At 39.3% G+C, this 26294-nt stretch overlaps 1 protein-coding gene across 1 annotated transcript in view; it reads left to right on the top strand.

Moving 5' to 3' along the window:
- P3H2 (prolyl 3-hydroxylase 2) overlaps positions 1-25950 on the top strand; it is a 185354-nt gene extending 159404 nt beyond the window's left edge. The window contains exons 5-15 of the mRNA XM_019623614.1: positions 653-795; positions 1133-1222; positions 2909-2949; positions 5043-5137; positions 11400-11527; positions 12084-12179; positions 13268-13418; positions 14293-14410; positions 15677-15752; positions 20122-20262; positions 24923-25950. Coding sequence (XP_019479159.1) covers positions 653-795; positions 1133-1222; positions 2909-2949; positions 5043-5137; positions 11400-11527; positions 12084-12179; positions 13268-13418; positions 14293-14410; positions 15677-15752; positions 20122-20262; positions 24923-25015 — 1172 coding nt within the window. The 3' untranslated portion in view covers positions 25016-25950. The remainder of the gene's footprint in view (positions 1-652; positions 796-1132; positions 1223-2908; positions 2950-5042; positions 5138-11399; positions 11528-12083; positions 12180-13267; positions 13419-14292; positions 14411-15676; positions 15753-20121; positions 20263-24922) is intronic.
- The last annotated feature ends 344 nt before the right edge of the window (positions 25951-26294 follow it).

Here is a 26294-nt window from a genome sequence, read left to right as displayed (position 1 = left end):
GGGTCGCGACCCACAGGTTGAGAACCGCTGAATAGGATAAATTTCTGTGTCAAATGGTTTCTTCATTTGTGATTTTGATAAATGTTGCCAATTTTTTCTCCATTTTTCATTGCTCATCATTTTTCATGGCTCATCAACAGAATGCATTATCAAATTTTCAGATATTCCCCAATCTGTTAGGTAAAAATTGATATCTCAGTATAGTTTTAATTTCCATTTATCTTATTAAGAAACTGAGAGACTGAACATCGTTTCTAATCTTTAAAAGCAATGACTAGAATTTGGATTACTGAAATTGGTCTTAGTTATCATGTTGTCAAACTCAATACAAAAATCAGAATTAACTCCTAAAATTCTACTCTGTTTACCTGTATTAAATAATATAGGTTGTCAACAAACATCTTTAGGTGGAAACTTTGAATAATTTATGCAAAACATCTAGCACCAAAGCAAACCAAAAGTAGTACCTTTGGAATACCTGAAATCGTGTCCTTCCTTTAACCTGCCACTATTTCTGATTACTCTGCCTCACCTTATCTTGCCTCCTCTTGAGATTTAATGCTGACCTCTCACTGATATTTTGACGTGTCACTTAAAAATTCTTTAGACAGACCTAGGCTGACTCTAATGCTGCAACTCCTCCATCTTTCAGTTGGTGAATATGTGAAAGCCTTGGAGTGTGCCAAAGCCTATCTTCTCCTCCATCCAGACGATGAGGACGTCCTAGACAATGTGGATTACTACGAGAGTCTGTTGGATGACAGCACTGAACTGGCATTCATCGAGGCCAGAGAGGTGAGACCAATGTGTTGAGAAGAAATTCTGCATTCTGCTTAGGTGTTCTGGGGAGAGTTGAGAAAAATAAAACACTGCTCTTAAATATGTCTAACAATTTAATAAAGGTTCTAGAACTTAATTCTTTCTAACTTTAATTATTAATGCCAGAAGCATATGTTTCTCAGATGTGCTACCTTGTAAAAATCTGTTGAGATAAAGACAATTTTTGCAACTCTGAATATGTTTTTTTTTTCTTATTTGTCACTGTCTAATGAAAACTATTTCCATTGGAACATTTATCATATCCTTTAACTGCTATTTAAATATACATTTTTCTCTTATTTTTTTTCTCTAGGATTTGACAATGTTTATGAAGCGTCATAAGCTGGAATCAGAACTAATAAAATCAGCTGCAGAGGGGCTGGGATTTTCATACACTGAACCGGTAAGAACAAAGGGGAAAGAGGAAATGTTTTTTAAAAGAACGATTCAGTGGACATTTATTTATGATTTTATTTCCCAGCCCCATTTGTTGAAGGTTCTAATTCCCTGCTTTAAGTTAATAAAACCTGGGGAGGTAGAGGGAGTTATTTACTCAATATATGTGATAAACTTTGAAAGACTTTAATAGATTTTCATATCAATGAGATCCAAAGTCAAAAGCAAATATATTTGGGTAGAAGTATTTTGTACATAGTGCATTTGTCTCAGGTGTGTTTTATTTCCTAAATTCTGGATGCAATATTTTGTATTTTTTTAAACATTTCTCTTAAACACTTTAAACATTAAAAAGACTTCAAAAAGAATAATATCAAACAAAATTGTACTACCCAACGTATTGACTTTTCTTTACTTGCTCATGTTGTCTTTTTCATCATTCTTCATATGAAGACATACCTTTGGCCGAACTAGTACTATGGTATAGATAGATTTCTGTTTTGATTTTTATTTAAGAAATCATAAGAAATTGCTATATTTTTACAGCTTCTAAAATTATTTTAGCTAATACATATAATAGAGTTGATGTATAATAAACTCTTCTCCTGATGCTGAACATTTGATTTGTTTGATTTGTTTTGTGTTATACTTAATGCATTATGCATTTTTCCTCTGTTGAACTATATCATTTGAACAAATTTCCAGAATGGGATTACTCTGCCATCAAAGGATATGAGATATTTTAAAGTTCTAGAAATTGCTTTTCTAAGAGTTTTCTGACACCTTTACTGCTCCTAGCAATGCATCAAAGTACTAGTTTACTACAAACATCTCAGCAATGAGAAATAACATTTTAAAATCACTCGTATCAATCATGTACAAAATTGTACATCATTATTGCTTTAATCTGTATTTCTTTTAACCAGCAGAAATAAATTTTTCATTTTTAATTATTTTTATTTAATTTTTTTAAATTACTTTTATTCATATTTTCCCTCTAATTTGAATTATCTGGACATACTTTTTGTTCATTTATCTGTTTGTTACTATATACATTCTTCATGTAATTTACATGTCATATGTTTATAAAAAGCATTATGTGTAAATGCCCTAAAAAAGTATGTTTATTTTTTTATTTCTGTCATAGTTATATCATGTTTTATTTGCATATTTAAAAAATTAGGATAATTTTAATATACCAATTCTAATGTAACATTCCTAAGAGTTTTTATCTGGTCCTACTTATGATTTTTCTTTTGTTTTCAAAACTGTGTTATCCCAAGAGACCCCCAGAAAAAAAATCACTTAGTCACTTTATTATCCTGTAGAAATGGTTAATCAAGCTGGGCTTTTGTGTTTCTTTGTTTTATTCATAAAGCATAAAAGAGTTAGATTGAATGATCTTTTAAATATCTTCCTGCCTCCAAATTCTAAATCACTGTCTTGGATAAAAGATTGGATACCCAGTGTAATTCCATGCTGTTTTTACAAAATCTACTTGTGCATCATTTTGTCTTTGTCAAAATTGTATCAACTTTAGTGTTTTTATTTTTTAAAATTAAAAAAAATGTATTTTTACATAATATGCAAGTTTCCTAACATTTTAGGTCTTTTGAGTGTTTTAAGGGTGTTTTATTTCTGTAACTTATGCTTTAGTACTAAAACTGTTTGTTTGTTTTTTAATTAAAAACAGAATTATTGGATCCGATATGGAGGACGACAGGATGAGAATCGGTGAGTTGTCCATTCACAACACCAAATGTTTATTTTTTAATTTTTTTCAAAGGCATACAATTTATTATTTTTTTTAATTGAATTTTCAGTTAAGGTTGTCAGATGGGAGAGGGGTTGGAGGAATGGGTGAAAAAGGGAAGGGATTAAGGATGTACAAATTGCCAGTTATAAAAACAGTCATGGAGATGTAAAATACAGCACAGAAAATATACCATATTTTGCCATGTATAATGCACTTCTATGCATAATGTGCACGCACATTTTTAGCCCAAACTTTCAGGAAAAAAAAAATCTTTTATTTTCATTTTTTAATTCAAATTTTTATTTGTTTACATTTAGGGACTTGTATTTTTGTATTATAAAGAAATTTTGGCATTTATTTTTTTAAAATTATTTTACAAGAAATTTTATGTAACAAATAATTACAAAACACCAAGAACAAATAAAAGGTACAAGAAATTTTATGTACCCAAAACAAATTTACAATATTTAAGAATCATAGAAGGCCAAGAGCTCTGCCTTGTTGCAAGTTCATCGTAAGTTCAATAAAGCTGATCATTGTATTCCAGGGTATTATTTTGTATCATTATTGATTTCTGGAGTTACCCTTTTAACTCCTAAGCATAAATAAAATAATTAAACACATTTATATAGATACAGAATTAGTACTACCCATGTATAATGCACATCCTTATTTTTCCCTCACAGATTTGGGCAAATAAGTACACATTATACATGGCAAAATAAGGTAGTCAATAATATTGTAATAACTATGTATAGTGTCAATGGGTACTAGACTTATCAGGGTAATCACTTCATAAGTTTTATGTCTAATCACTATGTTATACACCTGAAACTAATATAATATTGTATGTCAACTGTTTATTTCTAGTGAGAAGAAATATTTAGAGTCAGACCTATTATAAGGAACCTAGCTCTGTGAATAGGCAAAAACATATAATTAAAAGAGTACCAAACTGGGAATTAGGAGCGCTGGATCCTGGTCTCAGTTGTTCCTGTCACTTCTCTGTAACCTTGAGTAATTTATTTTTCTCTCTGGGTCTCATGATTTTCTTCAAATTAAGGAGTTTGATGAGGTAATCTCTGAGGACTAAACCTTCTGTGATTCTAAAGCAGAGAAAAGTGAATGCTGTGTTTGATTTATTAGTAGAATAAAACTATGACATTTTCTTGTCAATGCTGAATACCCTTACTGTGTTTATTTGAAAACAAGAAGCTCAGAAAGTTTGACTACCAGCTAAAACATTGGGTGTCAGTGACTCAATCAGAAAGGAAGATAACTCATTTTTTGAAATGATGGAAGTCAAAAGTCAATTTACCTGTTATGAGCAGTTTGAGGAATCATAGAATGTTAGAGTTACGTGTCTGATATCACATGGACTCGCCAATTCATTTTCAAACTCAAAAACAGGCCCTGACAAGGCGAAGGACTCTCTTAGAGTCTCTTAGGCAGGTCTAGATCTTCTTCAAAGTCTTGTGGTCTTTCACTAGACTTCAAGGACTCAATCTCAGCATGGCCTAGAACTATTGCAAGAGATCCAAGAATGCATATGCACATTTGGATTTGTTCAATCTGTGTATATTGAAAGAAAATCATGCTATTACTTGTGTGTTTGCAAAGTTTGACACAAACTTGTGTCTTCTTTCTCAGAATAATCAAGAACCATTATATTAGGACAAGATTTATTTCAATTCAACCATTGTTTAGTGATGAATGCTCTATGTTCAAGACATACTACAATACTCTGAGGATTACAAAGAGATGCACATGATAACTTTTTCCTGCTCTGTTGGAATTCAAAGTCTAATCTTAAGGGGTTAAGTTGTGGACATAATTACCTGTAATAAAAGTTGTTAAGAAGATTTAGGGAAGTGAAATAGAGCACACTCATTGATGAAACAGAGAACTTCATGAAGGCAGTGACATTTAATTTGATCTTGAAAATAGGCAGATTTGTGTCCAACAAAAATATACCATGTGGAGTCATAGACTACCTGGGTAAGGTATCCTTTGCCTTTGAACATCTTTATTCACTGAGAAATTGCTATTTCAACTTTTCTTGAATGAGCAGTGTCCCTTCAGGAGTGAACATGGAGGGAGCAGAAATTCATGGCTTGTTTGTGGGGAAAAAATCATCACCCAAGATAGACCGGGACCTAAGAGAGGGTAAGTGTCTGTGCGCCTTTACTCTTAGAAGGAGGGGAAGGAGAGGATGTGATTGACCAGTTCTTATTCAGATCAAGGCAGAACCCACTTTTTCTGGAAATAAAAGAACTAAGCTATTACAATTCATGATATTCTGAAAGCAAGGCTTAAAAATGAGAATTTTGTGTATCATTACCTTTGGTTCCCAAGAAATGGGCTTCCAGATTCACTCCTTCATCTGTTTTCCACAGGAATCTTATGAGCCAGGCAGGGACTGTATAATCATCACCATCCTCATTTGACTACCTGAGGTATAGAGAGGTCACATGGCTTACTTCTGTCACATAGTGAGTGAAGGCTAGATAGTGTGGAATAGACTGCTTATCAGAGGAACTGGAAGAGACAGGTCACATGGGATATTAGATTAGTTAATCTAACATGCTTGAGGCACATATATCTGAGGAGGGCTATAAGAGATAAGTGGAATTTAGGTTGAATTGACAGAGATGAGGAGGGAGCCATTGTAATGGATAAAACAAATAGAACAAAGGCACAGAGGTAGAGAGAGCAGAACATGTATATGCCTGCTTATGTAAGATCAAAATTAGCAGAAACAGAGTTGGAGAGTTACCAAAATTAGTTTTTAAATAAAGCCAAACTTTGTTATAATAATAAATTAATAGCAATAGTGGTACTAATTGCAGAAGACAATTATTATTTCTAAGTTTATCATTTTTCAAGCAAATTTACACACAATTCATTTTAATACTGGCAGCATTTCACGTGAGAAAAGTATCCCCACTTCACAGGTAAGAATAATGAGACTCAGAGATTTGGTGACTGGTCCAAAGTCTCACAGCTCATAATATATCAAGCAGGCATTTGAACCCAGGCTTTTGAATCCAAACCCCATTTTCTCTTCTCCCCCTGATGATGAAACATAGAAATGGCTAGATATCCAGAATGTCCCCTATTGATTAAATAATTGCAAGATAAGAAGAGGTTATTAAAAACATGCGTTGAGAAGTCCAATACAGTACTCCTTTCCCCAACAAGAAGCTTGTCAGCACATTCCTCTAGTGGATTTGAAAACTATTGGCCTTCTCTGGCTCTCACATTTCCCAGCCCTTTCCTTCCTTAGCTTCCAAGTCAGTTTGAGGAAGTAAACAGGATAACACGCTTATCTAATCTGACCTGGACCCCAGTTTGTAGCCACAAAGCCCAAGCTGTTTTACATGTGCCAGAGAGCTTCATGGTCAGCCAGAGTTCATGTTGCTTTTTAAGCTGAGAAGTCACCCAGGAAGTACATGACAATCCGCCAACACTTTGCTATAAAGGCTTGGGAAACTCCAGGACAGTTGCCAAATTTCAAAGCACTTTTTTTTTCCTGGCTACCAGGGAATCTGATGTCCAGCAACTGACTAGGAAGATTAATAGGAATTGTAGAACAGAAGACACACAGGATGGAGAAAGATCACGATTGGCTGGGTTGCCAAATTCTATCATGCCTGCAGAATTTGTTTAGTTGGATGGGCCAATGGAACTTAGGACATTCTCTGGGAATCCACTGAAAAGCCTTCTGTACAGTCAACTAGAGATCTAAATAGTGTCTGAATTAAGGGTAGTGGTAGAGGCCAAGTTCCCAATCAGAAAACACTTTCCTATCTTAATCTGGCTGAAATCAGATGTCAGGGAAACAAGAAAGGATGCATGCCTCATAGACTAGAATGTATTTCAGCTTCTCTCATTTTCCACAAAGATACTGTCACCTACTCTGTTTACCTAACAGTAGTTAGTTGTATTCATATTGGATGGCTCCCAAGCATTAAGATGGGAGTGGCGCTCAGGGTGACTTCAGTCCGTGGAACATGCATGTCAACTCCCTAAAAACATCTGTCACTTATCCATTCTCCTTTCAACCACCAGTTTTCGTAAGGTCCTGCTTGATAATAATCCCAGAGTCAGTGAGGGGATAGTAGAAATAACTTTGAACTTGGAATCAGGAGGCCAGGTTTCCTGGATTGTCTTAATCGAATGTGCTCTGCAGTGATAGATAACTAGAGACTCAACCTCTCAGGGGCCTGTGGTCCTCATCTGGAAAATAAGGATAGCAGCTTTTGGAGAAGATGAATGTGGAATGTGAACAGTCTTTTGTAAACTTCAAAGGGCTGCGCTCACATACAGGCTTGTTAGTCAGCACACCCACGTCCTGACTATATGACAGTGCGATATTTATGGTAAAATGATTCTTCTTGCCGTGAGCCATAGGCAGTGAACACAAGGGAGACTTTTCCCAGATGATCCCTCTATTGCGACTAGAGAGTGAGACCCAGGCACATACTTTGTGAATGAGAGAAGAATTAAGTTGTTTAACCAAATCTCCTTGGGCTGTGGTTAAGAGTTGGCTGAAGCTAACAAATCAGGCCCCAGGAACCACAACTTATTGGACTACATTTTAATTTTATTTTAATGTTTTTCTCTGTCTGGTGTGCTACTAGTCATTGGTAGACTGGCCAACTTGCATTTTTGAATGGCATGCCGGGTTTCTTTTACTTTCTTTTTTTTTTTTTTTTCCTTTTGGTTAGTGAGTGGGTAGTTGGTTGATTTTTGTTAAATGTATGTGTGGGAAACCTCTGTATACGACTCTATGCTTAGCCGTGATTGTGTCAGCTATATGAAAGGCAGATTTCTAGTATATATTCTGCCTTAACCTTTTAGGGTTTAGGTATTTAAGACTCCATTTGCATTCTGTTCCTTCACCTGATCTTTGTGTGTTACTTATGGCATGGTTAGGGGAATTATTGATATCTCAATAGCCCTGTTTTAAATATATTCCATTATGCTTAAGATGTCTCAGTCAGGGGGCCAGCGGAGTGGCTCAGTTGGTTAAGAGCTTGCCCGAGAGTGGGCGCTCTGAGCAACAGTGGTTCGAGTCCTGGCCCGAGCTGAGCTGCTGCTGAGCTGCCAACAGGTGGCAGGATGGCTCAGCTAAAAAAAAAAAAAAAAGTTTTCTCAGTCAGAACTTAACACAATCTATCAGGCATAGTTTACTAATATAACAATCATCATGATAATAATAGCAAACATTTATACAGAGCTTAAGAATCGTAGGCATTGTTCTAAATGTTTTATAAGTTTTAGTAACTTTTAAAGTCACATTTTAAAAATAAGCTTATTATGTTTAAAAATAATACATTCTCAATATAGAAAATGAGAAAAACATGGCAAAGTACAAAGCAACCTAGTTCCCTAAACTCTTGATCTGTTTTCCATTTCTACTTGAGTTTTATATTAGAAAATGCTTTTCAGTGAACCTATGAGTATCTTGTCTTTCTTGTTGAAGGAAAATCTATTTTTATATTTCTAAATGGGAGTGGAATATGTAATTGACTTTTCCAAATATTAAAATGAATTGGCTCAATTTGGCTATGAATCTTAATCAATTATATAGATTAGATCAACCTTTCCCAAGCAAACTATGTTTTTATGTTAAGAGGTTCCATGGTGGGGAGCAAAAGTTTATTATATTTTTTTATTGCTATGAAAAACATGGCACAAATGTAGCAGCTTGCAGTAACATACATTTACTATTTCACAATTTCTGTGGGTCAGGAGTCTGTGGATAGCTTAGCTGGGTCCATTTCTTCAGGGCCTGTCACAAGGCTTCCATCAAGGCGTTGATCAAGGGCTGGGGTCTCTTCTAAGGCTTCACTAAGGAATTATCTTCTTGCAAGCTCAGACCACAGAATTTGGTTCCTAAAAGCTTATTAGACTGCGGTCCCTATGTCCTAGTTGGTTGTTGGCTGGTGGACACACCCAAGTCCTTGCCATGTTAGCTTGTCTAATACAACCACATGCTGCATCAAACTGCAAACTTAGAAGGCAATAGACTGAGTCTGTTAGCAAGATAGAAGTTGTAGTATTATGTAATGCAATCACATAAATGACATCCCATTACCTTTTCCATATTCTGTTGATTAGAAGCAAGATTTAGGCACTGCCCACACTTGAGGGAAGCAAATTGTATAAGCCTATGAATACCAGGAAGCAGTGATCATTAATGTGCATCTTAGAGTATCTCTGCCATTCGAAGGAAGGAAGGGGGGGGAATGAAGGGAGGGTGGAAAGGAAAAAAAGAAAAAAGGGAGAATACTGTGCTCAATTAAGGGTGGGAACTGCTACATATCATATCCATACTTGGATGTTCATAATGCCAGTTTACATATTAAAAGTTCTAAGAAGTCCTCTTAAATTTTGTTTAACCCAGTACTTTCCAAACACATTTGGTCAAGAAACTCTTTTTTCATTAATTTTTTTTCTTTAGAACAAAGTTTGAGAAACATTGAATTCATCCAAAAGACTAGTACTGAAATTGGGAGCTTGTGGGCATATTCCTGGAATCCAAGATATTTGTATTTATAAATTTTAATTACAATTTTAAAGTATTAAGAGGGACAACTAGCGAGTCATCTGAATAACCACCTTATATCCAAGTACTGCCATGAGATTTCATACCTCAGTGGGTATGGGTGCAGACACCATCACATTGGTACCAATTAATACTTCAATGGTTGAAGACTAATAAGAAATAAAGTAGGAGGAACTTATAAATAATGTATTAAGGCCAGATGAAGGCCAGAATTCATCATGGTACACTAAGATTTTGTAGTAGTTTTAATAGAGAAAATTTGTGGTAGAATAAACGAGTCATTATATACCAAAAGTACTAGAAGGAATGCTAGCTCAGAGAACCTGGGCCAAAGCCGTTAGTAGAATATTCATGTGAAATGTAGCTTTTTAATTTCTGCAAAATAACATTAACCATTTCATCAATATTGTTAATTGGATATATTTGGTTTTATGGTCTTGCTTTTAGTTAGTCTTGTAAATTGTTTTTGGCATTATAGCTATATGAAACAATAAAATAAATACTGTATTTGGAATTTTATAGTTGCAAATATGGAAGCAAAATTACAGTAAAAATAATTTGTCAGCACTTCAACTTCTTAGGGAACTTTTGTTTTCACAGATAACCATATATTACTCAAGACTGAGAAACACCATCTCGTTATTTTCATATTCTATTAATTCTGGGCTGTAGTGACTCTTTTATTCTAACTAGACTAATAAGCACTTAGTGCTTGCTGCTTCTTAATTTGTCTAATCTGTTTTAAAGAGATTGAGTAGACAACGCTTTCAATTGTCTCTTTCTCCTTCAACAGACATGTTTTAGACCAGTGCGTTCCTACTGTGGGGAAGAAGGGGGCAGTGTGCCATCCGCACCGCTCCCTCCAGGCTGAGCTGTTGTTATTCGCAGGAACATACCAGGTCCCTTAGGAGGATTTTCAAGAGTAGAAAAACAGTTGGGTTTTTGGTTATTGCTGTTTGTTTGTTTTGTTCACTTTTCTGGTTCAAGATGGTTACCCTCTATTACATCTGAAAAATTTCTTCACTGTCAGAGGTTTTTGTCCTTCAATCCTACTTTCTGTAAGGAAGTTTTGTCAGGTCTAGACTATAATTTCTCACCTCCTACAACATGGCCCAAAGGCATCATTCTCTGAAGAGCCTGTGTGGGGCTAACTGCATAAATCCATGAACTCTATCCAGGGAGAGAGCAGGTGCCTACAGGAAACCCTCCTGTGCAAAGAAAACAATATAAAGATTTACCCAGAGAGCAGAGAAGAATAAATATTCCAAAAGCAAGGCCATGCAGATTCAGGTGGGTGGTGGGAAGAAGCTAGGAAGGAGTGGAGTAGCTTGGGTGTGACTGTCCTGATGGTGCATTTATTACCTGCATTTGCTGGTGAAGGCATTGCTCTACATACCTGTGAAACTGCAATGTGTGTGGCATGCCTGGGGACGCAGGCATGTAATCAAGTCATTGCATATAACAGAGGTATGGACCGACAGCTGTGGAGAGGGCTGGGTCCAATTGCCAAGAGAATTCTGCAGTCTTCTCAGGAGAATCCTGTGAGATGTCCAGTCTGCTTTGTAAGATCATCACTGGAATCAAATGAAAAGAGAGTTTATCAAGGCCGAGATGCTATACAAATGTAATGTGTTATCATGGCATTTTAGACAAGCCTGGCATTCAGACATCTGCCTTGTTCCTGAAGCCATATTGTGTTTATCAAGTGTCCAAATTTGTCATTTGTCTTCTCATTCCTAACTATTGCTGGGGAAACCAACTCTCCTGAATGGTACATGGAAAGCTGTTGGGGGTTCTGTGCTTCCCCCCTTGGGGACAGAGGTAACAGAGAAAACAATGTCTGTGTCCCTTCAGGTGGCCCTCTGCTCTACGAGAACATCACGTTTGTCTATAACTCGGAGCAGCTGAACGGGACTCAGAGGGTTCTCCTGGACAATGTCCTATCAGAAGAGCAGTGCCGGGAGCTCCACAGTGTGGCCAGTGTGAGGATGCAGAGAGGGCGGGGGCCTGACGGTGCTCGCCTGGTGGGACCCCACAAATGCTGTGGTTCTGGTCTTGCTTGGAGCCAGACAACCGGGTCTGAGATGTCACTTTCTTTAGGAAAAGGACATTGGTTGTGGAGGCTCTTCCATAGCCTTTGGGTTGGGATGACATTAGTTGTGTCCAGATCTGGATCTAGCTAATGGATCTGGAATAGTTAGTGGCTTAATTCCTAGGACAAAAACCATCCAGTATGTGCCATGACAACCATGTAAAGCTGTGACAAAATCCCTTTATTTTAATCAGTAATTAACCAATATGTGAATTGTTTATAGTCTACCTATTTATATAAATAGTGGTATTATTTTTATAATGAAAATGTAGTGTAAATAAATATACCGCTTTTGATTAGAAATTAATGATACCAGGGTCCTGAATCAAACTGGGGATGATGCTGAGAATTGCTTTGGTTCTTAGCTTTCTGGCCAGCAAGGCAGAAAGGGAGACCTGATGAATTCATAGTTCTTGTAAAGGCATCTTCTTGTACTTTGCTTCCAGGGAATCATGCTTGTTGGTGATGGATACAGAGGAAAAACTTCACCCCATACACCCAATGAAAAATTTGAAGGCGCAACTGTTCTGAAAGCACTCAAAGTAAAGCTTTAACGTTTTTTGGGTTTGGGTTCCTAAGTGTTAATCCAAGACCATCTGGGAGTGGCAGAAACAGGACAGAGAAGAACTTGGAATACGAGTATCGTCCTATCAGGACTCTCGAAGGGAGCAAGCATGAAATGGCACCTTCACTGTTTTTAATCTTTTCTTCATTCCTCCACTCAGTCATCAGTTTATCAGACTCAATATGCCCTAAATTTTTATCTGACAAATAATATACAGCACCCCCTATTCTCAAGGAGCTCATGATCCCATGGCGAAAACATATCCGAACAAGAAATTATTCTGTATTATAGAAAGTGTTATTAGAGAGGAATGAGGGGAGTGTTATGAGAGAAGAGGAGAGGGAGTGATTAGCTTTTAAGGTTTCCTCAATGATTAGGAAGGGCTTATTCAATGGCCTTAAAAAAAAAATTGGGGAATTGGGGGAGGGGAACAGTGTTGGAGAATTGGGGAGGGGGACCAACCAAGTTGTTGCTCTTCAATCCTAGTTGTGGAGGGCGCCATTTGCCATCTGGCTGCCTGTCGGCAGCTCGTGGCCTCTAAGCTCAAGGTGCTCTGTTACAATCTTAGTTGCGGGTGGACGTAGCTACCATCCCATGTGGGACTCGAACCAGCAGACTTGTTGTTAAGAGTGCATGCTCTATCCACTCAGCCATCCGGGCGGCAGCTCAGTTCACGGTGCCAAGTTCAGTCTTAGCTGTGGGTGGGCATAGACTACCATCGAACAGGCAGTCTTGTTGTTAGGAGCACATGCTCTCCCAGCTGAGCCATCCTGCCACCCATTGGCAGCTCAGTGGTAGCTCAGCTCAGGCGCAGCTCACTGGCCCATGTGGGAATCAAACTGGTGGCCCTGTTGCTCAGAGCTTGCACTCTTAAGCTCTTAACCAACTGAGCCACCTGGCCGGACCCTCAATGGCCTATTTTCCTCAACAAAATCCACAAGTATATAGTAGTGTTCCCACTAGCCAATGCAGAGATGACCGCCTGTACTGGCTTAACTGAAACATAGAGTCTGTTTTTCTAAAGCCCTCCAATCAAGTGGCATCTTATGTTCTCCTTTTTCTCAGTTTGGTTACGAAGGCCGAGTCCCACTGAAGAGTGCCCGTCTGTTTTACGACATCAGCGAGAAGGCTCGGAAGATCGTAGAATCCTATTTCATGCTGAATTCAACCCTGTATTTTTCCTATACCCACATGGTCTGCCGAACAGCCCTGTCCGGTGAGATTCCAGAGCATGAACTTCTTCCTTCCAACCCACAGTGAGAGAAGAAAGAAAACAATGCAAAACAAAATTCTATTACATGTTAGGCTGATGGTTTGAAAGAATTCCAAACTTCTAAAACAAAAGACGCTTCTTCTTATTTCCCCTTTCTTCTTTTTCTCCTTTTGGGTCCCTTAAAATACCGGCAGAGCATCATTTGGCCTATTTTCCCTTTCAAATCTGTTTCTCCTACTTTCTTAAGTCACACACACACAATGCTTCTTTTACTTTAGGTTTCACTTTTCAGGACACCAGGAACCTAGAAATTACAGTCTCCTGTTATGTCCGCAGTCACTGAGTGGAAGCATAGGAAATGAAGGGCTTGTTGAAAGAAATGTTTTTAAAAGTCAGAGCCCCCTCACTCCCTGCTGTCTTTATTTCTTCTCTGGATGTTGTCTTCTATACCCTCTTGAGCGAGAGGGGAGGGATAATGTCACAGGACAAGACTTTTACACTTGGGAAGTTTCAGCTGAATCAAATCTTTTTTTTTTTTTCTTTTAACATATTCCTTTCATCCACCTCCTCTTACTGCTCCACAGGAAGTACAGCCCATGAAATGCATGGAATGTCTATATGTCTATTTATATCAGATAACTCTTAAAGCCGAAGCGGCAGGTGTGACTTGCCCACGTTTTTGCATCAAATTCCTGTCACAGCATGGCCAGCCTCCTGACTGCTCATCTCGTGTTCTTTCATCTATCAGGCTCCGATTTCTGCCTCCTCAAATGTGCAAGGGGCGCCAGCAAAGGGAGGGGACCGTCAGATTGTCAGGTTTGCTGATGGAGGTTGCTGGACTTCTGCTCTCATTCGTCCCTGTTCCCTTTTCCGACAGGTCAACAGGATAGAAGAAATGACCTCAGTCATCCCATCCATGCTGACAACTGCCTGTTGGACCCAGAGGCCAATGAGTGCTGGAAGGAGCCTCCAGCTTACACGTTCCGAGACTATAGGTACAGTCAGCACCTGCTTTCCAACCAAGCTTCTGCCCAACACTTACCAGAAACCCATGGAAACTAGAAAGCCGATCTGTTTTGCTTGTCACCACAGTCATCTCTACAAAGCAGATTCTCAAGTCATGTTTTGCGGCTGCCACGACTGGGAAGCGACTTTATCATCTCATATTTTTATCTTAAAATTACTAGCATGTTTTGTTGTAGCCTATTTCACAAAATGTTCATTTTGTTTTCATATAAAAGCAAAGTTTATATATATACATATACTTTAAAAAAAATGATGACGTAACTTTCACTGAAGCATATCCCCTGTAGAGTGTGTATCTCAGCTTGACAACACAGGGAGATGTGTCTCAACATGCATGGAAATCTCATTACATCACTTATCTGTGTCTGCATTTTATAAATAAGAAAATGCTAACGCGGGAGGAAAAAGTGTTTTATTGAAAGATATTTTACTGTGTAAAGAGATGAGTCAGGAGTTGTAGTCACCATGTATATACTAGTGTGTTAATTATTACCACTCTGTGTTCTATACAGAAACATTTACTGAGCGCCCTCTATCTGCAAAGGTAGGTTATGCTCATTGGAGCTCTCCAGCCAGTTAGGGAAAAAACACATTCATTAGAGTTACTATTAATATAAAAGGGAAGAAGAGAGTCATTAAGTAGTGTGAGCAGGTTCAAAGGTGTAGGTTAAGTCTAGTTAGGTTTTCTCTTAAGGAAGTGACATATGAGATGAGCTTTGAACTACAATTAAAAGCTTAATGTAGGTGGAATAAATAAATACCCCTGAATCAATCTCCAGTGGCCAGTGAGTTCATCAATCATACTTACCTAATGAAGCTTCCAAGAAACCCAAAAGAAGAGGGTTCAAGGGGCTTCCATGCTGGGGTACCAGAACACTTCCATGTGCCACCATGTTAGGCCCCAAACTCCACAGGGACAGAAGCTCCTTTATTTAGGACTTTGGCCCATGTATCTCTTCATCTGGCTGTTGATGTGCATCCTTTAATATCCTTTGTAATAAGGTGGTAATCTAGTAAAAAATAAAATAAAATAAAAAAATAAATACCCCTGAGATATTTATTTATGAACCAAACTACATCCAACTCTTAAGGTTTAGGGGGTCAATTATTTCAATGTCTAATTGAAAGGAAACTTACTAATCAGACTTGCCAGTTCCCCACCAGTCTTCAGTACCCTGTGGTAATGTTGTTGTGAGGCTATAAGAGCACAGATGGTTTCCCATTTCCTCTTACAGTGCTCTCCTATATATGAATGACGACTTTGAGGGAGGAGAATTCATATTCACTGAGATGGATGCCAAAACTGTGACTGTAAGTAAACCGATTCTTGCAAATTTATCTAGTATTTTTCATCTCAGTCCTGCCATCTCCAAGGATGCTTACTGTTGGATTTCAGATATTTCTGAGCTTGAGAATTCAAGAGGTGGAAAGAGGCCCAGCAAATGTATACATCATAAAAATGTTAGAAATGGAACCATCAATAACAAGCTTCTAGTCCATGTTACAGATGGGTAAATTAAAGAATAGAGACATTAAGGATTTGCTCATCATCATATAGCTAGTTAAGTTAGACGTGGAACCAACATGTTGGTCTTCTGACTCTGTCAAGTCATCTGATGGAAACATAAAACACAAACCCCTAAGTCACCCAAGCCTAGGACAAGTCAAATGATTCTACAGACTGGTTTTCAAGTAACCTGGTGTTGTACATGCTTAGATTGAGCATTGGCCTTCAGCCTCCTAGTTTTCAAATTATTATAGATATGTGCATGTATGTGTGTGTATGTACATATATATATGTATGTGTGTGTGTGTGTGTGTGTGTGTGTGTGTATGCACATGGCATGCTTTGGATGAGATCCTAAACATACCTTCATAGATAAAAATCAAAAGTTAAATTAGCCACCATCTTCTAAAGCAAACCGATGCCTTTGGAAAACCAGCCTACAGAGCATTTATAGACCATATAGGCAGTATCCTTCGGTCTTCAAGCCAAAGGTAGAAAAGAAGGTTTTCCAATTGAGGAGATAATCAAATTATAAATAAATAAATCTCTTTCTTCCCTATAAAATCTAAATAGTTGGGACGTGCATATAATAAACTTTAAGGATTTTGCATTATATAAGCAATTTCCCAAACCTTATCTTAGTTTTATGGCTTTCTCCTCATAGTTTGCAGGTTTTTTTCTTAATAGTGAAGCAGCCATTTATCATTCATGACATACCGCTGGGATATCAGCAGATGATATTCAAAAATTGTATGTTACTGGGTTTAAAGGGAAAACCCATGGGGATTCTGGTTTAAATTATCCAGAAACATTGTTATCACTAAGAAATAGTATTTCATGCAATTTAATATAGCAATGTATATTTAAAAGTCCATGATGTCAACACTTTTTAGTAAAAAGCTTAAATATTAACGTGGGAGTATTTTGATGCTTCATTATCTGGGCAATAAAATCAAGATTGATGGTCCTGGTCGGAGTGTAAAATCCCTATACAAAACTCTGTTTTTGAAGAGCTTCTGTGTGGAAAAGATTGGATTTCTGAGCTCTTCTAACACTGACACTGAGGTTCAAAAATGCAACTCATCTAATTGGAAAGAAAAAAAAAGAAGAAAAAAAAATCACAGGTGGTTGAAAAGATTTCTTTGCTTTTACTCCATCTTGTGGCCAAATTTGGAAATGCTCAGTGCTTGAAAGCAGCTGAGCCTGGAATACTGTGGGAATCAGTAATTCGTTGTTGAATGCAAGTTAACTGGAATGCTTCTTTTTAAAGATGTGAAAGCAGACAATCTTCTCCTTTAACAGACCTATCATTTTAAGAGAAAGGTGTAACTCTTTTAAAAATAACCGAATCTGATCACTCCTCCCTCAAAAAAAGTAAAGGAAAAATTGATTTAAACAATGTTTTCACTTAAAAGCTTCAAGTTGGGAGATTTATTTTCCCAAATTAGTTCAACTTCAGATGAATGCATATGGTAGATTTCCTAGGGGATTTTGTAGATAATTAGAATTCTTAGGCACCCAATCCCAATATCAAAGAGAAGTGGATAATTTTCCTCTTCAGCTTCCTCTTCTTTGACTCTAGAGCAGTGGTTCTCAACCTGTGGGTCGCGACCCCTTTGGGGTCGAATGACCCTTTCACAGGGGTCACCTAAGACCATCGGAAAACCAAAAGATATTTACATTATGATCCATAACAGTAGCAAAATTACAGTTATAGAGTAGCAACGAAAATAATTTTATGGTTGGGGGTCACCACAACATGAGGATCTGTATTAAGGGTCCGCGGCATTAGGAAGGTTGAGAACCGCTGCTCTAGAGGGACAGATGAAACGGGAATAACCTAATTTTGGCTGCACAGGAGGTGAAGTCTGCTCAGTCCTTTATTTCTGAGAAATCTGGAAATTGTATCATTAACTGAATAATGGCTGAAGGTTTACATTTATTCAAAACAAGTCCGACACGAAGGCTCCTCTGATGTTTAATCATCCACTAGGTGGAAAGCGAAAGGAATTTTCTTTTATCCCACTTGGAAGATTCATGGATTATTTCAACACCAGCATTGATTTGTGAAACATGGGTATTTAGGGATTTGGGTTTCTTTGTGCAAGTTTCAAGAAGATAGCAGTTAATGAGTTCCATTTGCTTCATGAAAAACGAAAATCATTATGGAGCTGTTTCCAAAAGTATGTTTACCATCATTTATCTACACTTCAGGACTTATTTTCCTATAGAAGCAGTGTCATCAGTGGCGTTTGTTTATTCCTCCATGTCCCTGATATACAACAGGTGAGGCTCCCTCTCTGATTAGATTACACCCGGAGACTTTTGTGAGGCCACACACCTATCTGTAATCAACTCCAACAAGCTCCAACTGGCAGTGATGGCTTCTTTTCCTAAACTTTTCCAAAGTTCTTATTGTGTGAAAAATGCTTTTCATTCTTCCAGTTCCATCAGAGAGAAAGTGTTAAGTTGCCCCCACGCCCTTAATTTAGTATTGTAAGATGTTGTTGCCAAGATCCAGCAAACACATAGAAGCAGTGACAGCCGTGTGTGGTTAAATGAGCGTGAGTCCTGACCAGCACGAGGTAATGAGCAGCCAGAAAACTTGAAATGAGATCCTAACGCCATGTGTGCGGGGAGGGCTTTCCTATCCTGCGTCATATGCGTCAGGTATTATTTATTTTGCTGTTCGTATGTGGAAATGTACAATTTCCTTCTTCAGAAAAATTAAATCAGATTGATACTGAGAGAACCAGTAACTACTGAACTCTCTAGATTTACATCAGAAAAGACACCTTGATAAAGCTGCTTAAGAAAAGCAACTCTCTAGCAAAGTCAAATCAGTCCTTACTATTGTGAATAGAAGAGTTACACAAACTGACTGCTTGTCTCTGCTCCTCCCTTTAACACACACACACACACACACACACACACACACCCTGGGACTCAGACTTTTTGATTCCTTCATATACCTTCAACCTTCACGTGTAGGTCACATTGTCTGGGAGTACCTATGTTAGGCAGCAGCTAAGGATTTCAGGAAATTTTTCAAATATTCCTCCTGGAACTGGCAGTACAAAAACTTAGCCTTCCCATTTTATGGGTGAAGGAAACCGAAGATTCTTTTCAAGGGCATGCATCAACTCAATTCAGAAAATAGCTAGCTAGAGCAGACCCACGTTATCAAATAGAATTGTGGGTACTATTTTTTTGCCTTTACTTTCCTAAGCTCTACTATGGAATGAGTAAGGTTTCTACATTTCTCAAGAAGGAAAATTGAACTCCACTTGCCTCAGACACTTCTTTAACCATGGGAGCAAGGCCCCTAATATCCCGTTGCTTATGCCCGCTTGATTTGGAGAGCCTGTTAGTTTGACCCCATACCCTGGCTCAGGGCCCCCAGCAGCGCCTCCTTTTTCCTTCTACCCTCTTCTACTTAAACGTTGCTGGACAGCTCCACCTGAGGCATGCACAAGTTTGGAAGGACTGTGTCAATCTTTTCAACCCTAGAGGCCCTTGAATGTGTCACTCCAAGAGGTAGCATGTTCTCATGGCTGGAGGTATTAAAGCAGTGCCTGATGACCACTGGGCAGGAATATTGTGATGGGAATCCAATTTTCATAGGGGATTAGACTTGACTTTTAAAAATCTTGATATGGCAGAAAGTTCAAAAACCCTAAATGTACAAGTAAGGAATTACAAAGGGAGCTCTCATGGAACCACTACCTAGACCAATAATAAAAATGTACCATCGCTTTAGGTGTCTCCTTAATTTGCTTTTGTCATTCTACAAATATTAACTGTACATCTACTTAATGCCAGATGCTGTGCTAGTGCTAGAGTCAGAGAAGTAAATTAAAAGATAGAGCCTTTGCTTCATAGAGTTTGTCGGCCATCAACACAGCAGGTATCAAGCAATTACTATTTGCCACGGACTGCGCCAGCCATTTTACCTGAATAATTTTATTTTCTGAATTAGATGTTGCTTTGACCTTATCTTTGTTTTACAGATGAGGAGATTGAGATCATCTATGTCTTCTCCAATCTCAGGATTGCATTATTCTTTGATTCAAAACTCGACTGAAATAATCCCATAGAAGGATAGAGAAAGAGGGTTGTAGAGATGTTTGCAACATAGAAATTAAGAGTCTGATTTTTCGCTTTCTTTCTCAGGCCTCTATAAAACCAAAGTGTGGGCGTATGATCAGCTTCTCATCTGGAGGAGAGAACCCACATGGGGTGAAGGCAGTCACCAAGGGCCAGAGGTGTGCTGTAGCTCTCTGGTTTACCTTGGACCCACTTTATAGAGAATTGGTGAGTTTCTGTCACATCCAGAAAGCCAATCAGATGCCCTATTGACCTATTTCAGGAACTTCAGAGATCATGGAAAACAAACAAGCAACAACAACAAAAAAATTTTCCAGCTTTTACAGAATATTTTCTCTCTGGTTTCTAACGCAGGCTCTGTTTTCTAAGCAAGAACAAATTTTCCTGTTCAGATCCATTACCTAGCAATTATGCCTCTAATGTTTATAGTGTGAGTTTGAGGAAAAGAGGAGGGAGCATGAAGGCAATTCTTAATCAGATGGGTTATCAGTGAATGTGTGCAGAAGTCGGTAAATCAGTGATATTTGGCAGGCCCTAATTAGTCTCAATTGAACTTTATTAACAAATTGTAACATCAGGAGAGAAGTACTACTTTTTAAAGGTCACCAGGAAGACCGATTTATTTTCTCAACAAATCATTAAAAAGGGCACTGAATAATTTATGAAACGTGTAGAAAAAGGTGAGGGAAGCTGAAAGTTCATTATTATTTGTTATTATTAAATTAAAAGTTAAATAGTAAAACAGTGTTCTTATTATATTGGAAGTAGCAGAGGACATTTAACCTGGATAAGAGACCATCATCTCATCCTTCTAGATGCCCTTGGGCAGAAGTTATAGTCTCTATCTGTGAAGATGTGGAGGAATGAATTAAGAACAATGGGTTGAGGGGTAGACGGTTAGCTCAGTTGATTAGAGCTCAGTGCTCATAACACCAAAGTTGCTGGTTCAATCCCCACATGGGCCACTGAGTTGTGCCCTCCATAGCTAGATTGAAACAACTACTTGGCTTGGAGCTGATTGGTCCTGGAAAAACACACTGTTCCCCAATAAAAATTAAAGAAAAAAAAAAGAACAATGGATTGAAGTCCCTGAGAGGAAAATTTGGGCGCAATATAAGGAATAACTTTCAAATCGCCACCGCTGTTCAATGGAATTGTCTGCTTTGCAAGTAGTGAGTTCCTTGTCACTGGGTGGCTGCAGTCAAAGCCTCAGGAGCTGCTAGGCATGGAATACTGAAATTGAAATGGGAATTGCATTGCAAGGACTTAACTTCAGAGAACTTCAGAGTGTCTTCCAGCGTCGCGTGTTGATGAAGCTATGAAATTCTAGTCTTTAAAATGGCATTTTGGGCCACATTCTCTAGCTGTCTTTCATGTATTTAACAGATGTTTGCAGAAGAGCCACTATGTGCCTGGGAAACTCTGCTAGGCAGGCCTTGGGGGTACAAGGGTGAACAAAACATTGTCCCTGACCTCCAGGGGCTTGGAGAGGTTGACAAAGAAGTAGACAGGGAGAAGATGGCAGTATGAGTTCTGTAGGGGGAATCAAAGAAGACATACAGGATTATTCTTAAAAAGAAGAATATGCTAGCCAGGCATAGAAAGAGAAAAGAATGGTCCAGACTGAGGGAACAGAGCACAGAGAGTTCTGGAAACTTCAGGGGGCACGGAGCAAACTCCTTCACCTATAATTCCTTTTCTTCTTTGTACTTCGTTACCTGCAAATTCCAGCATGCCCCACAGCACACACTTTTTTTTGTTTTGTACTAAGGAGCCTACTTAACTGAAGATAACCACTTATTGAAAAATTGCCTCACTATTTTCTCTCTTTAGTTTTCAATTCAGCAAACAGTTCATCTATTTTATTATTCAGTATCCCAACCTTCTCTTCCAAGGTATTTTCTATCAAAATAAGCTAACACACCAAAAAAGTTCTTTGCTTCTTCCTAACCAGGAAACATCAATGCTAATCTCCCCTCCTCCGAAGGGCAAGTAGTAGGAAACGTCTCCAGTCTCTGGGCAGTAGCGACATCTAGTGGCCACAGAAGAAAATGACCAAAGCCTCTCAAGCAACTATGTACTAGAGAAAATTTAGCCTGTGACACCGTGATTCCCAGACTTTGCTCCACAATGAAATCACCTGGGGAACTTTACAAACTGCTGGCATCAGGGTCCCACCCTGAGAAATTCCGGTCTAAGTGATATGGGGTGCCGGGTATCCCCAGAAGTTTTAAAAGCTCCCTAGGTGATTCCAATGTGCAGCAAAGTTTGAGAGTCCTGGAGTTAGGCACCTCTTCTTAGATTGAATCCTTGAGCAAACAAAGTCTTCTTATGAATAAATCATCAGAACTGGCAACTTCTGTGCTTGTTATAGGTTATTTTAAAATCAATTCAATTTTCAAGGAGTATTTAGCATTACAAACTCTTAAGGATGCCCAACAGTAGAAGCTTCACTTCCTTGTATATATTATTCCAGCTCTTGAACTTGTTTCCCTTCAGGAGAGACACGCTTGCAACAGGCTCTTGCAGGAGTCAGACCTGAATGTTTTGTGTCTGCATCAGTTTGTTGAGCAGCAAGTTGTTCTCTCCGTATTCACAGTGTAACACTCAGGCATGTTACTCACGACAGCAATTGATAGTTTTCTGTTATTTAGTATATTTAGTCCTTTTAGCTGCCTTTATATCAATAGCATTTTCAGTTACAAGCTCTTGAATGAAAGGGGCTTTGTTTTCAAGTTGTAAAGCACTTATTCTTGTAACTTACTGTGCCGGTCATTATGCTAGGGGCTACCTATAGGGTATACAAACTAGGTAAGACACCACCCCTATTTTCAGGGAGCTGGAAGTCAAAGTGGAGAGATAATACAGATGCCCAAGTAATTAAAACACAAGACAAAGTTCGTAAGATTATTAGAGGCAAATAAATGCACAGTGCTCAGGGGATATAAAGAGGAAACCAGGAAGGCTTCATTGAGGAGACAGTGTTTGACATGAGTGTCAGGGGATGAGCGTGGTTTGTTTAGGGAGAGGCATGTTAGACAGAGAGACCCCTTCATCCATTTCTACATTTATCCATCAAATAGAATAGAGGCCTTACCAAATGCCAGTAGCTTTTCTGGGCACTGGAAATATAGCAGTGACAAAAAATAAAATTAAAAAAAGCAAGATTCCCTGCTTTCATGGAGCTTACCTTCCAGTGGAAAAAGACAGACAACAAATAAGTAAAAGAATAAATGAGAGATTTTCAGATAGTGAGAAATGATGTGTGGAAAAGAGAACAAGGTAACTAGTTTGAGAGTAGAAGGGAAGGGGTGGGAAACTGAGGGCTCTCCAGAGAAGTGACATGTGAGTTGCCACCTGAGTGATAAGAAGAAGCCAACTGTGATAAAGGTCTTGGGAAGAGTATTTGAGGCAGAGAACAGGTTGCTGAGGTCCAGAGACAAGCGGGAGCTTGGAGGGGTCAAGAAACAAAGAAAGCCAGGGTGGCTGGAACGCGGTAAGCAAGATGGAGAGTTGTCTGAAAGGAGGCCATTGAGGTAGCAGGGGTCAGACCCAACGAGCTGGTTAAGAAATGTGAACTGTGTCTAGCCGTGGGGAAAGCCATGTGCCCTACCCACCCTGCCTCCCCCAGTCCCAGGAGCTACAGGATACAAAAGATTGCTTTAGACCAGCCTAGTTAGAGAGAAGGTGAAAAAATGCTGAAGGTTTGAGATGCCATGTGGAGGTGGGCTAACTGGGCCTGCGGATGGAATGATGTAGAGAGTAGAAGAAAGCATATGATGTCATGGAAGCATCCCCAGGGGGCATTTAGCCTAGACTAGGACTAAGGAATTCTTCTGAGAGTGTTGTATTCAGAGACCTCGAGGTGAGTTAGGAAGTTGGAGTGTAAGGTGAGGTGAGAAGAGAAGACAGGTGAGCTGAAAAAAGAGAGAATGGTCTAAATCAAGACAGCACCATGAAGATGAGACCTGGACTTCAAGCAAGAGGAACCCATACGAGGGTTGTGAGCAGTGAGCAGGAAAGTGACATGGTCATGATTTAAGTGTGGGGGCTCCATTAGCGGCCTGTGGGAGTGGGGTGTGAAACAGACCCATTTGGAAGCTGCTGTACCAATTGAAGTAAGAGATGATGAGAGCCTAAACCCATGGTTTCCAAGTGAGAGTGGTTTGCCTCCTAAGGCACATTGAGCAATGTCCAGAGACATTTGGGTTGTCACAGCTTGGGGGGGAGGGGGCGGCTGCTGCTGGAGACCTGTAGTGCGTAGAGGTCATGGACGCCCCTAATCCTCCTATAATGCACAGGACAGCCCTCACAGCAAAGCATTATCTGGTCCAAAATGTCAGTATTGCCCAGGTTGAGAAATCCTGGCCTAAACTAAGGCAACAGTAATTTGCACTGAAAAGAAAGGGGCAGAAACAGGAGTTTGAAATAAGTAATTGATCAGATCCAGGAAACTATGGTTGGGCTTTTCGGGCAAATGGGTGAGGAGTGGTGGTCTGCACTGGGAGAGGGAATGTGTGAAGAGGAACAGAGTAGGTCTGTGGGGAAGAAAATGGTGAAGTCAGCTTGAACACGGAATTGGAGAAGTGAGTTGGAAGTGTCTCTAGAAACATAACATAAAAAGGGCAGTAAGTAGTTGACTCTATAAGACTTCTTAGCAAGAGAGAAATCTTGGAGGATAATTGCTTAGAACATAGGGAAGGCAGGAGAAGGCCCCACTGTAGGGAGGAAGAGGGGGTTCACTCCGTAACTGGAGCTAGCATCCATCCCATGTACAGATGGATGCCTGCGAGTGTTTGGGAAGCATCTGCCACTGGGCTGATTATTACGCTTGTAACAGAAATGTGTGAATTGTCTTTTTTTGCAGGAGCGAATACAGGCTGACGAAGTGATCGCAATCCTGGATCAAGAACAGCAAGGGAAGCATGAACTGAATATCAATCCAAAAGATGAGCTATAAAAAAAAATGAGAGAGAATGTTCTATTAGATATTTATTTAAATTGTTAATCTTATGAGAACATTTTTATTTTTGTACAGAGCCGTGGTATAACTTAACAGGTTGATATGAGTCACCTGATCTCCCTTCTGTTCCTAAGGATGTTTGCTTTGCCTCATTCAGTCTTGTCTGTTTGTTTTGGTTTATCATCAGTTCATCTCTCAAAGCTCAGTCACCCCCTACATGCACACACACACACACACACACACTCTTCATTTGCTGCATCTCCAAAAGCTCAAGCAGAAAAAGTAAGTCTGCTCTTGGCGAAACTACAGCTCCCATGCATGCTGTAGTTCCAAAGTTAGCATGTGATTTGGTCTCAGAAGGCCTTTCTGGCTCTGAGCCTTTCAGCCACATCCTCTCACAGTGCTGATGGCCATGAGTTCGAGTTTGAGGCACCCTGGCAGCACGGAGGTCTTCACTGCCTCACGTGTCATTGGCCTGAGAGTCCCCAGGCTCTGAGAAAGAACCACTCTGATGAGCACTGCGTGAGACAGAGGAGCCCAGCTTTTCCAGGGCCTTGGTGGAGTTTTTGACTCTGGTCTTTTCACCAAAGAATAAACTTAACACTGGAAACTTCAGTTCACCCTGCGCAATGCTCCAGAAAGGATCCCTATGAGTTGTGTCTTTAAAAAGGTTGTTTAGAATGGCTCTTCACCTCAGTGACTTTAGAAGAAAATCTTAAATCCCCCTGAATCTAGGCATGATTGCCATGTCACCTGAGAGTGGGGTCCCCCGGTAAGAAGGAGCGTTTTGATCTTAAGTAAGAAAAATGGATTTCTGATGGAATCCAGTCTTCATCCGCATGGGTTTTGGTGGTGTCTCCTCTTTGCTGCTCTTCCGCATGTGGACTTGTTTTTGTGTCTAATTTGTTTTAATAAAGGGAGCCTTATTTTAATATCTGGCACTTATTTTTCTTCTCCCACGTTTGGTTTATCTTCACGTAATGGTTTTGTGGCCTCACAGGAGCTTTTGGGACAACCCAGGGGCATCATTGGGCCACAACTATTTCCGCTGGCAGGTGCTTGGAGGCCGAAAGGAAGGTGGAAACACTGCTTTTGAAGAAACACGCATGGTTAGCAAACAGAGGTGTTCATCCAGATAGCGTCTGGTCCTTGGCTCCAATTTTACGGAAGACACTGCAAAGGCATTTGAGCTGGGGCTGGGTCTCTTCTAGCCAGTGGGAGGTCACCTGCCTCTGTGATGGGCAGAGGTGGGTGCAGTAGCCCTTCAGAAAAGCAG

The sequence above is a fragment of the Hipposideros armiger genome, unplaced genomic scaffold, assembly GCF_001890085.2.
Source record: "Hipposideros armiger isolate ML-2016 unplaced genomic scaffold, ASM189008v1 scaffold_14, whole genome shotgun sequence".
In the NCBI taxonomy this organism is placed as follows: Eukaryota; Metazoa; Chordata; class Mammalia; order Chiroptera; family Hipposideridae; genus Hipposideros; species Hipposideros armiger.
Note: the sequence above shows the minus strand (reverse complement) of the source record. Positions and strands in the feature narration are given on the sequence as shown.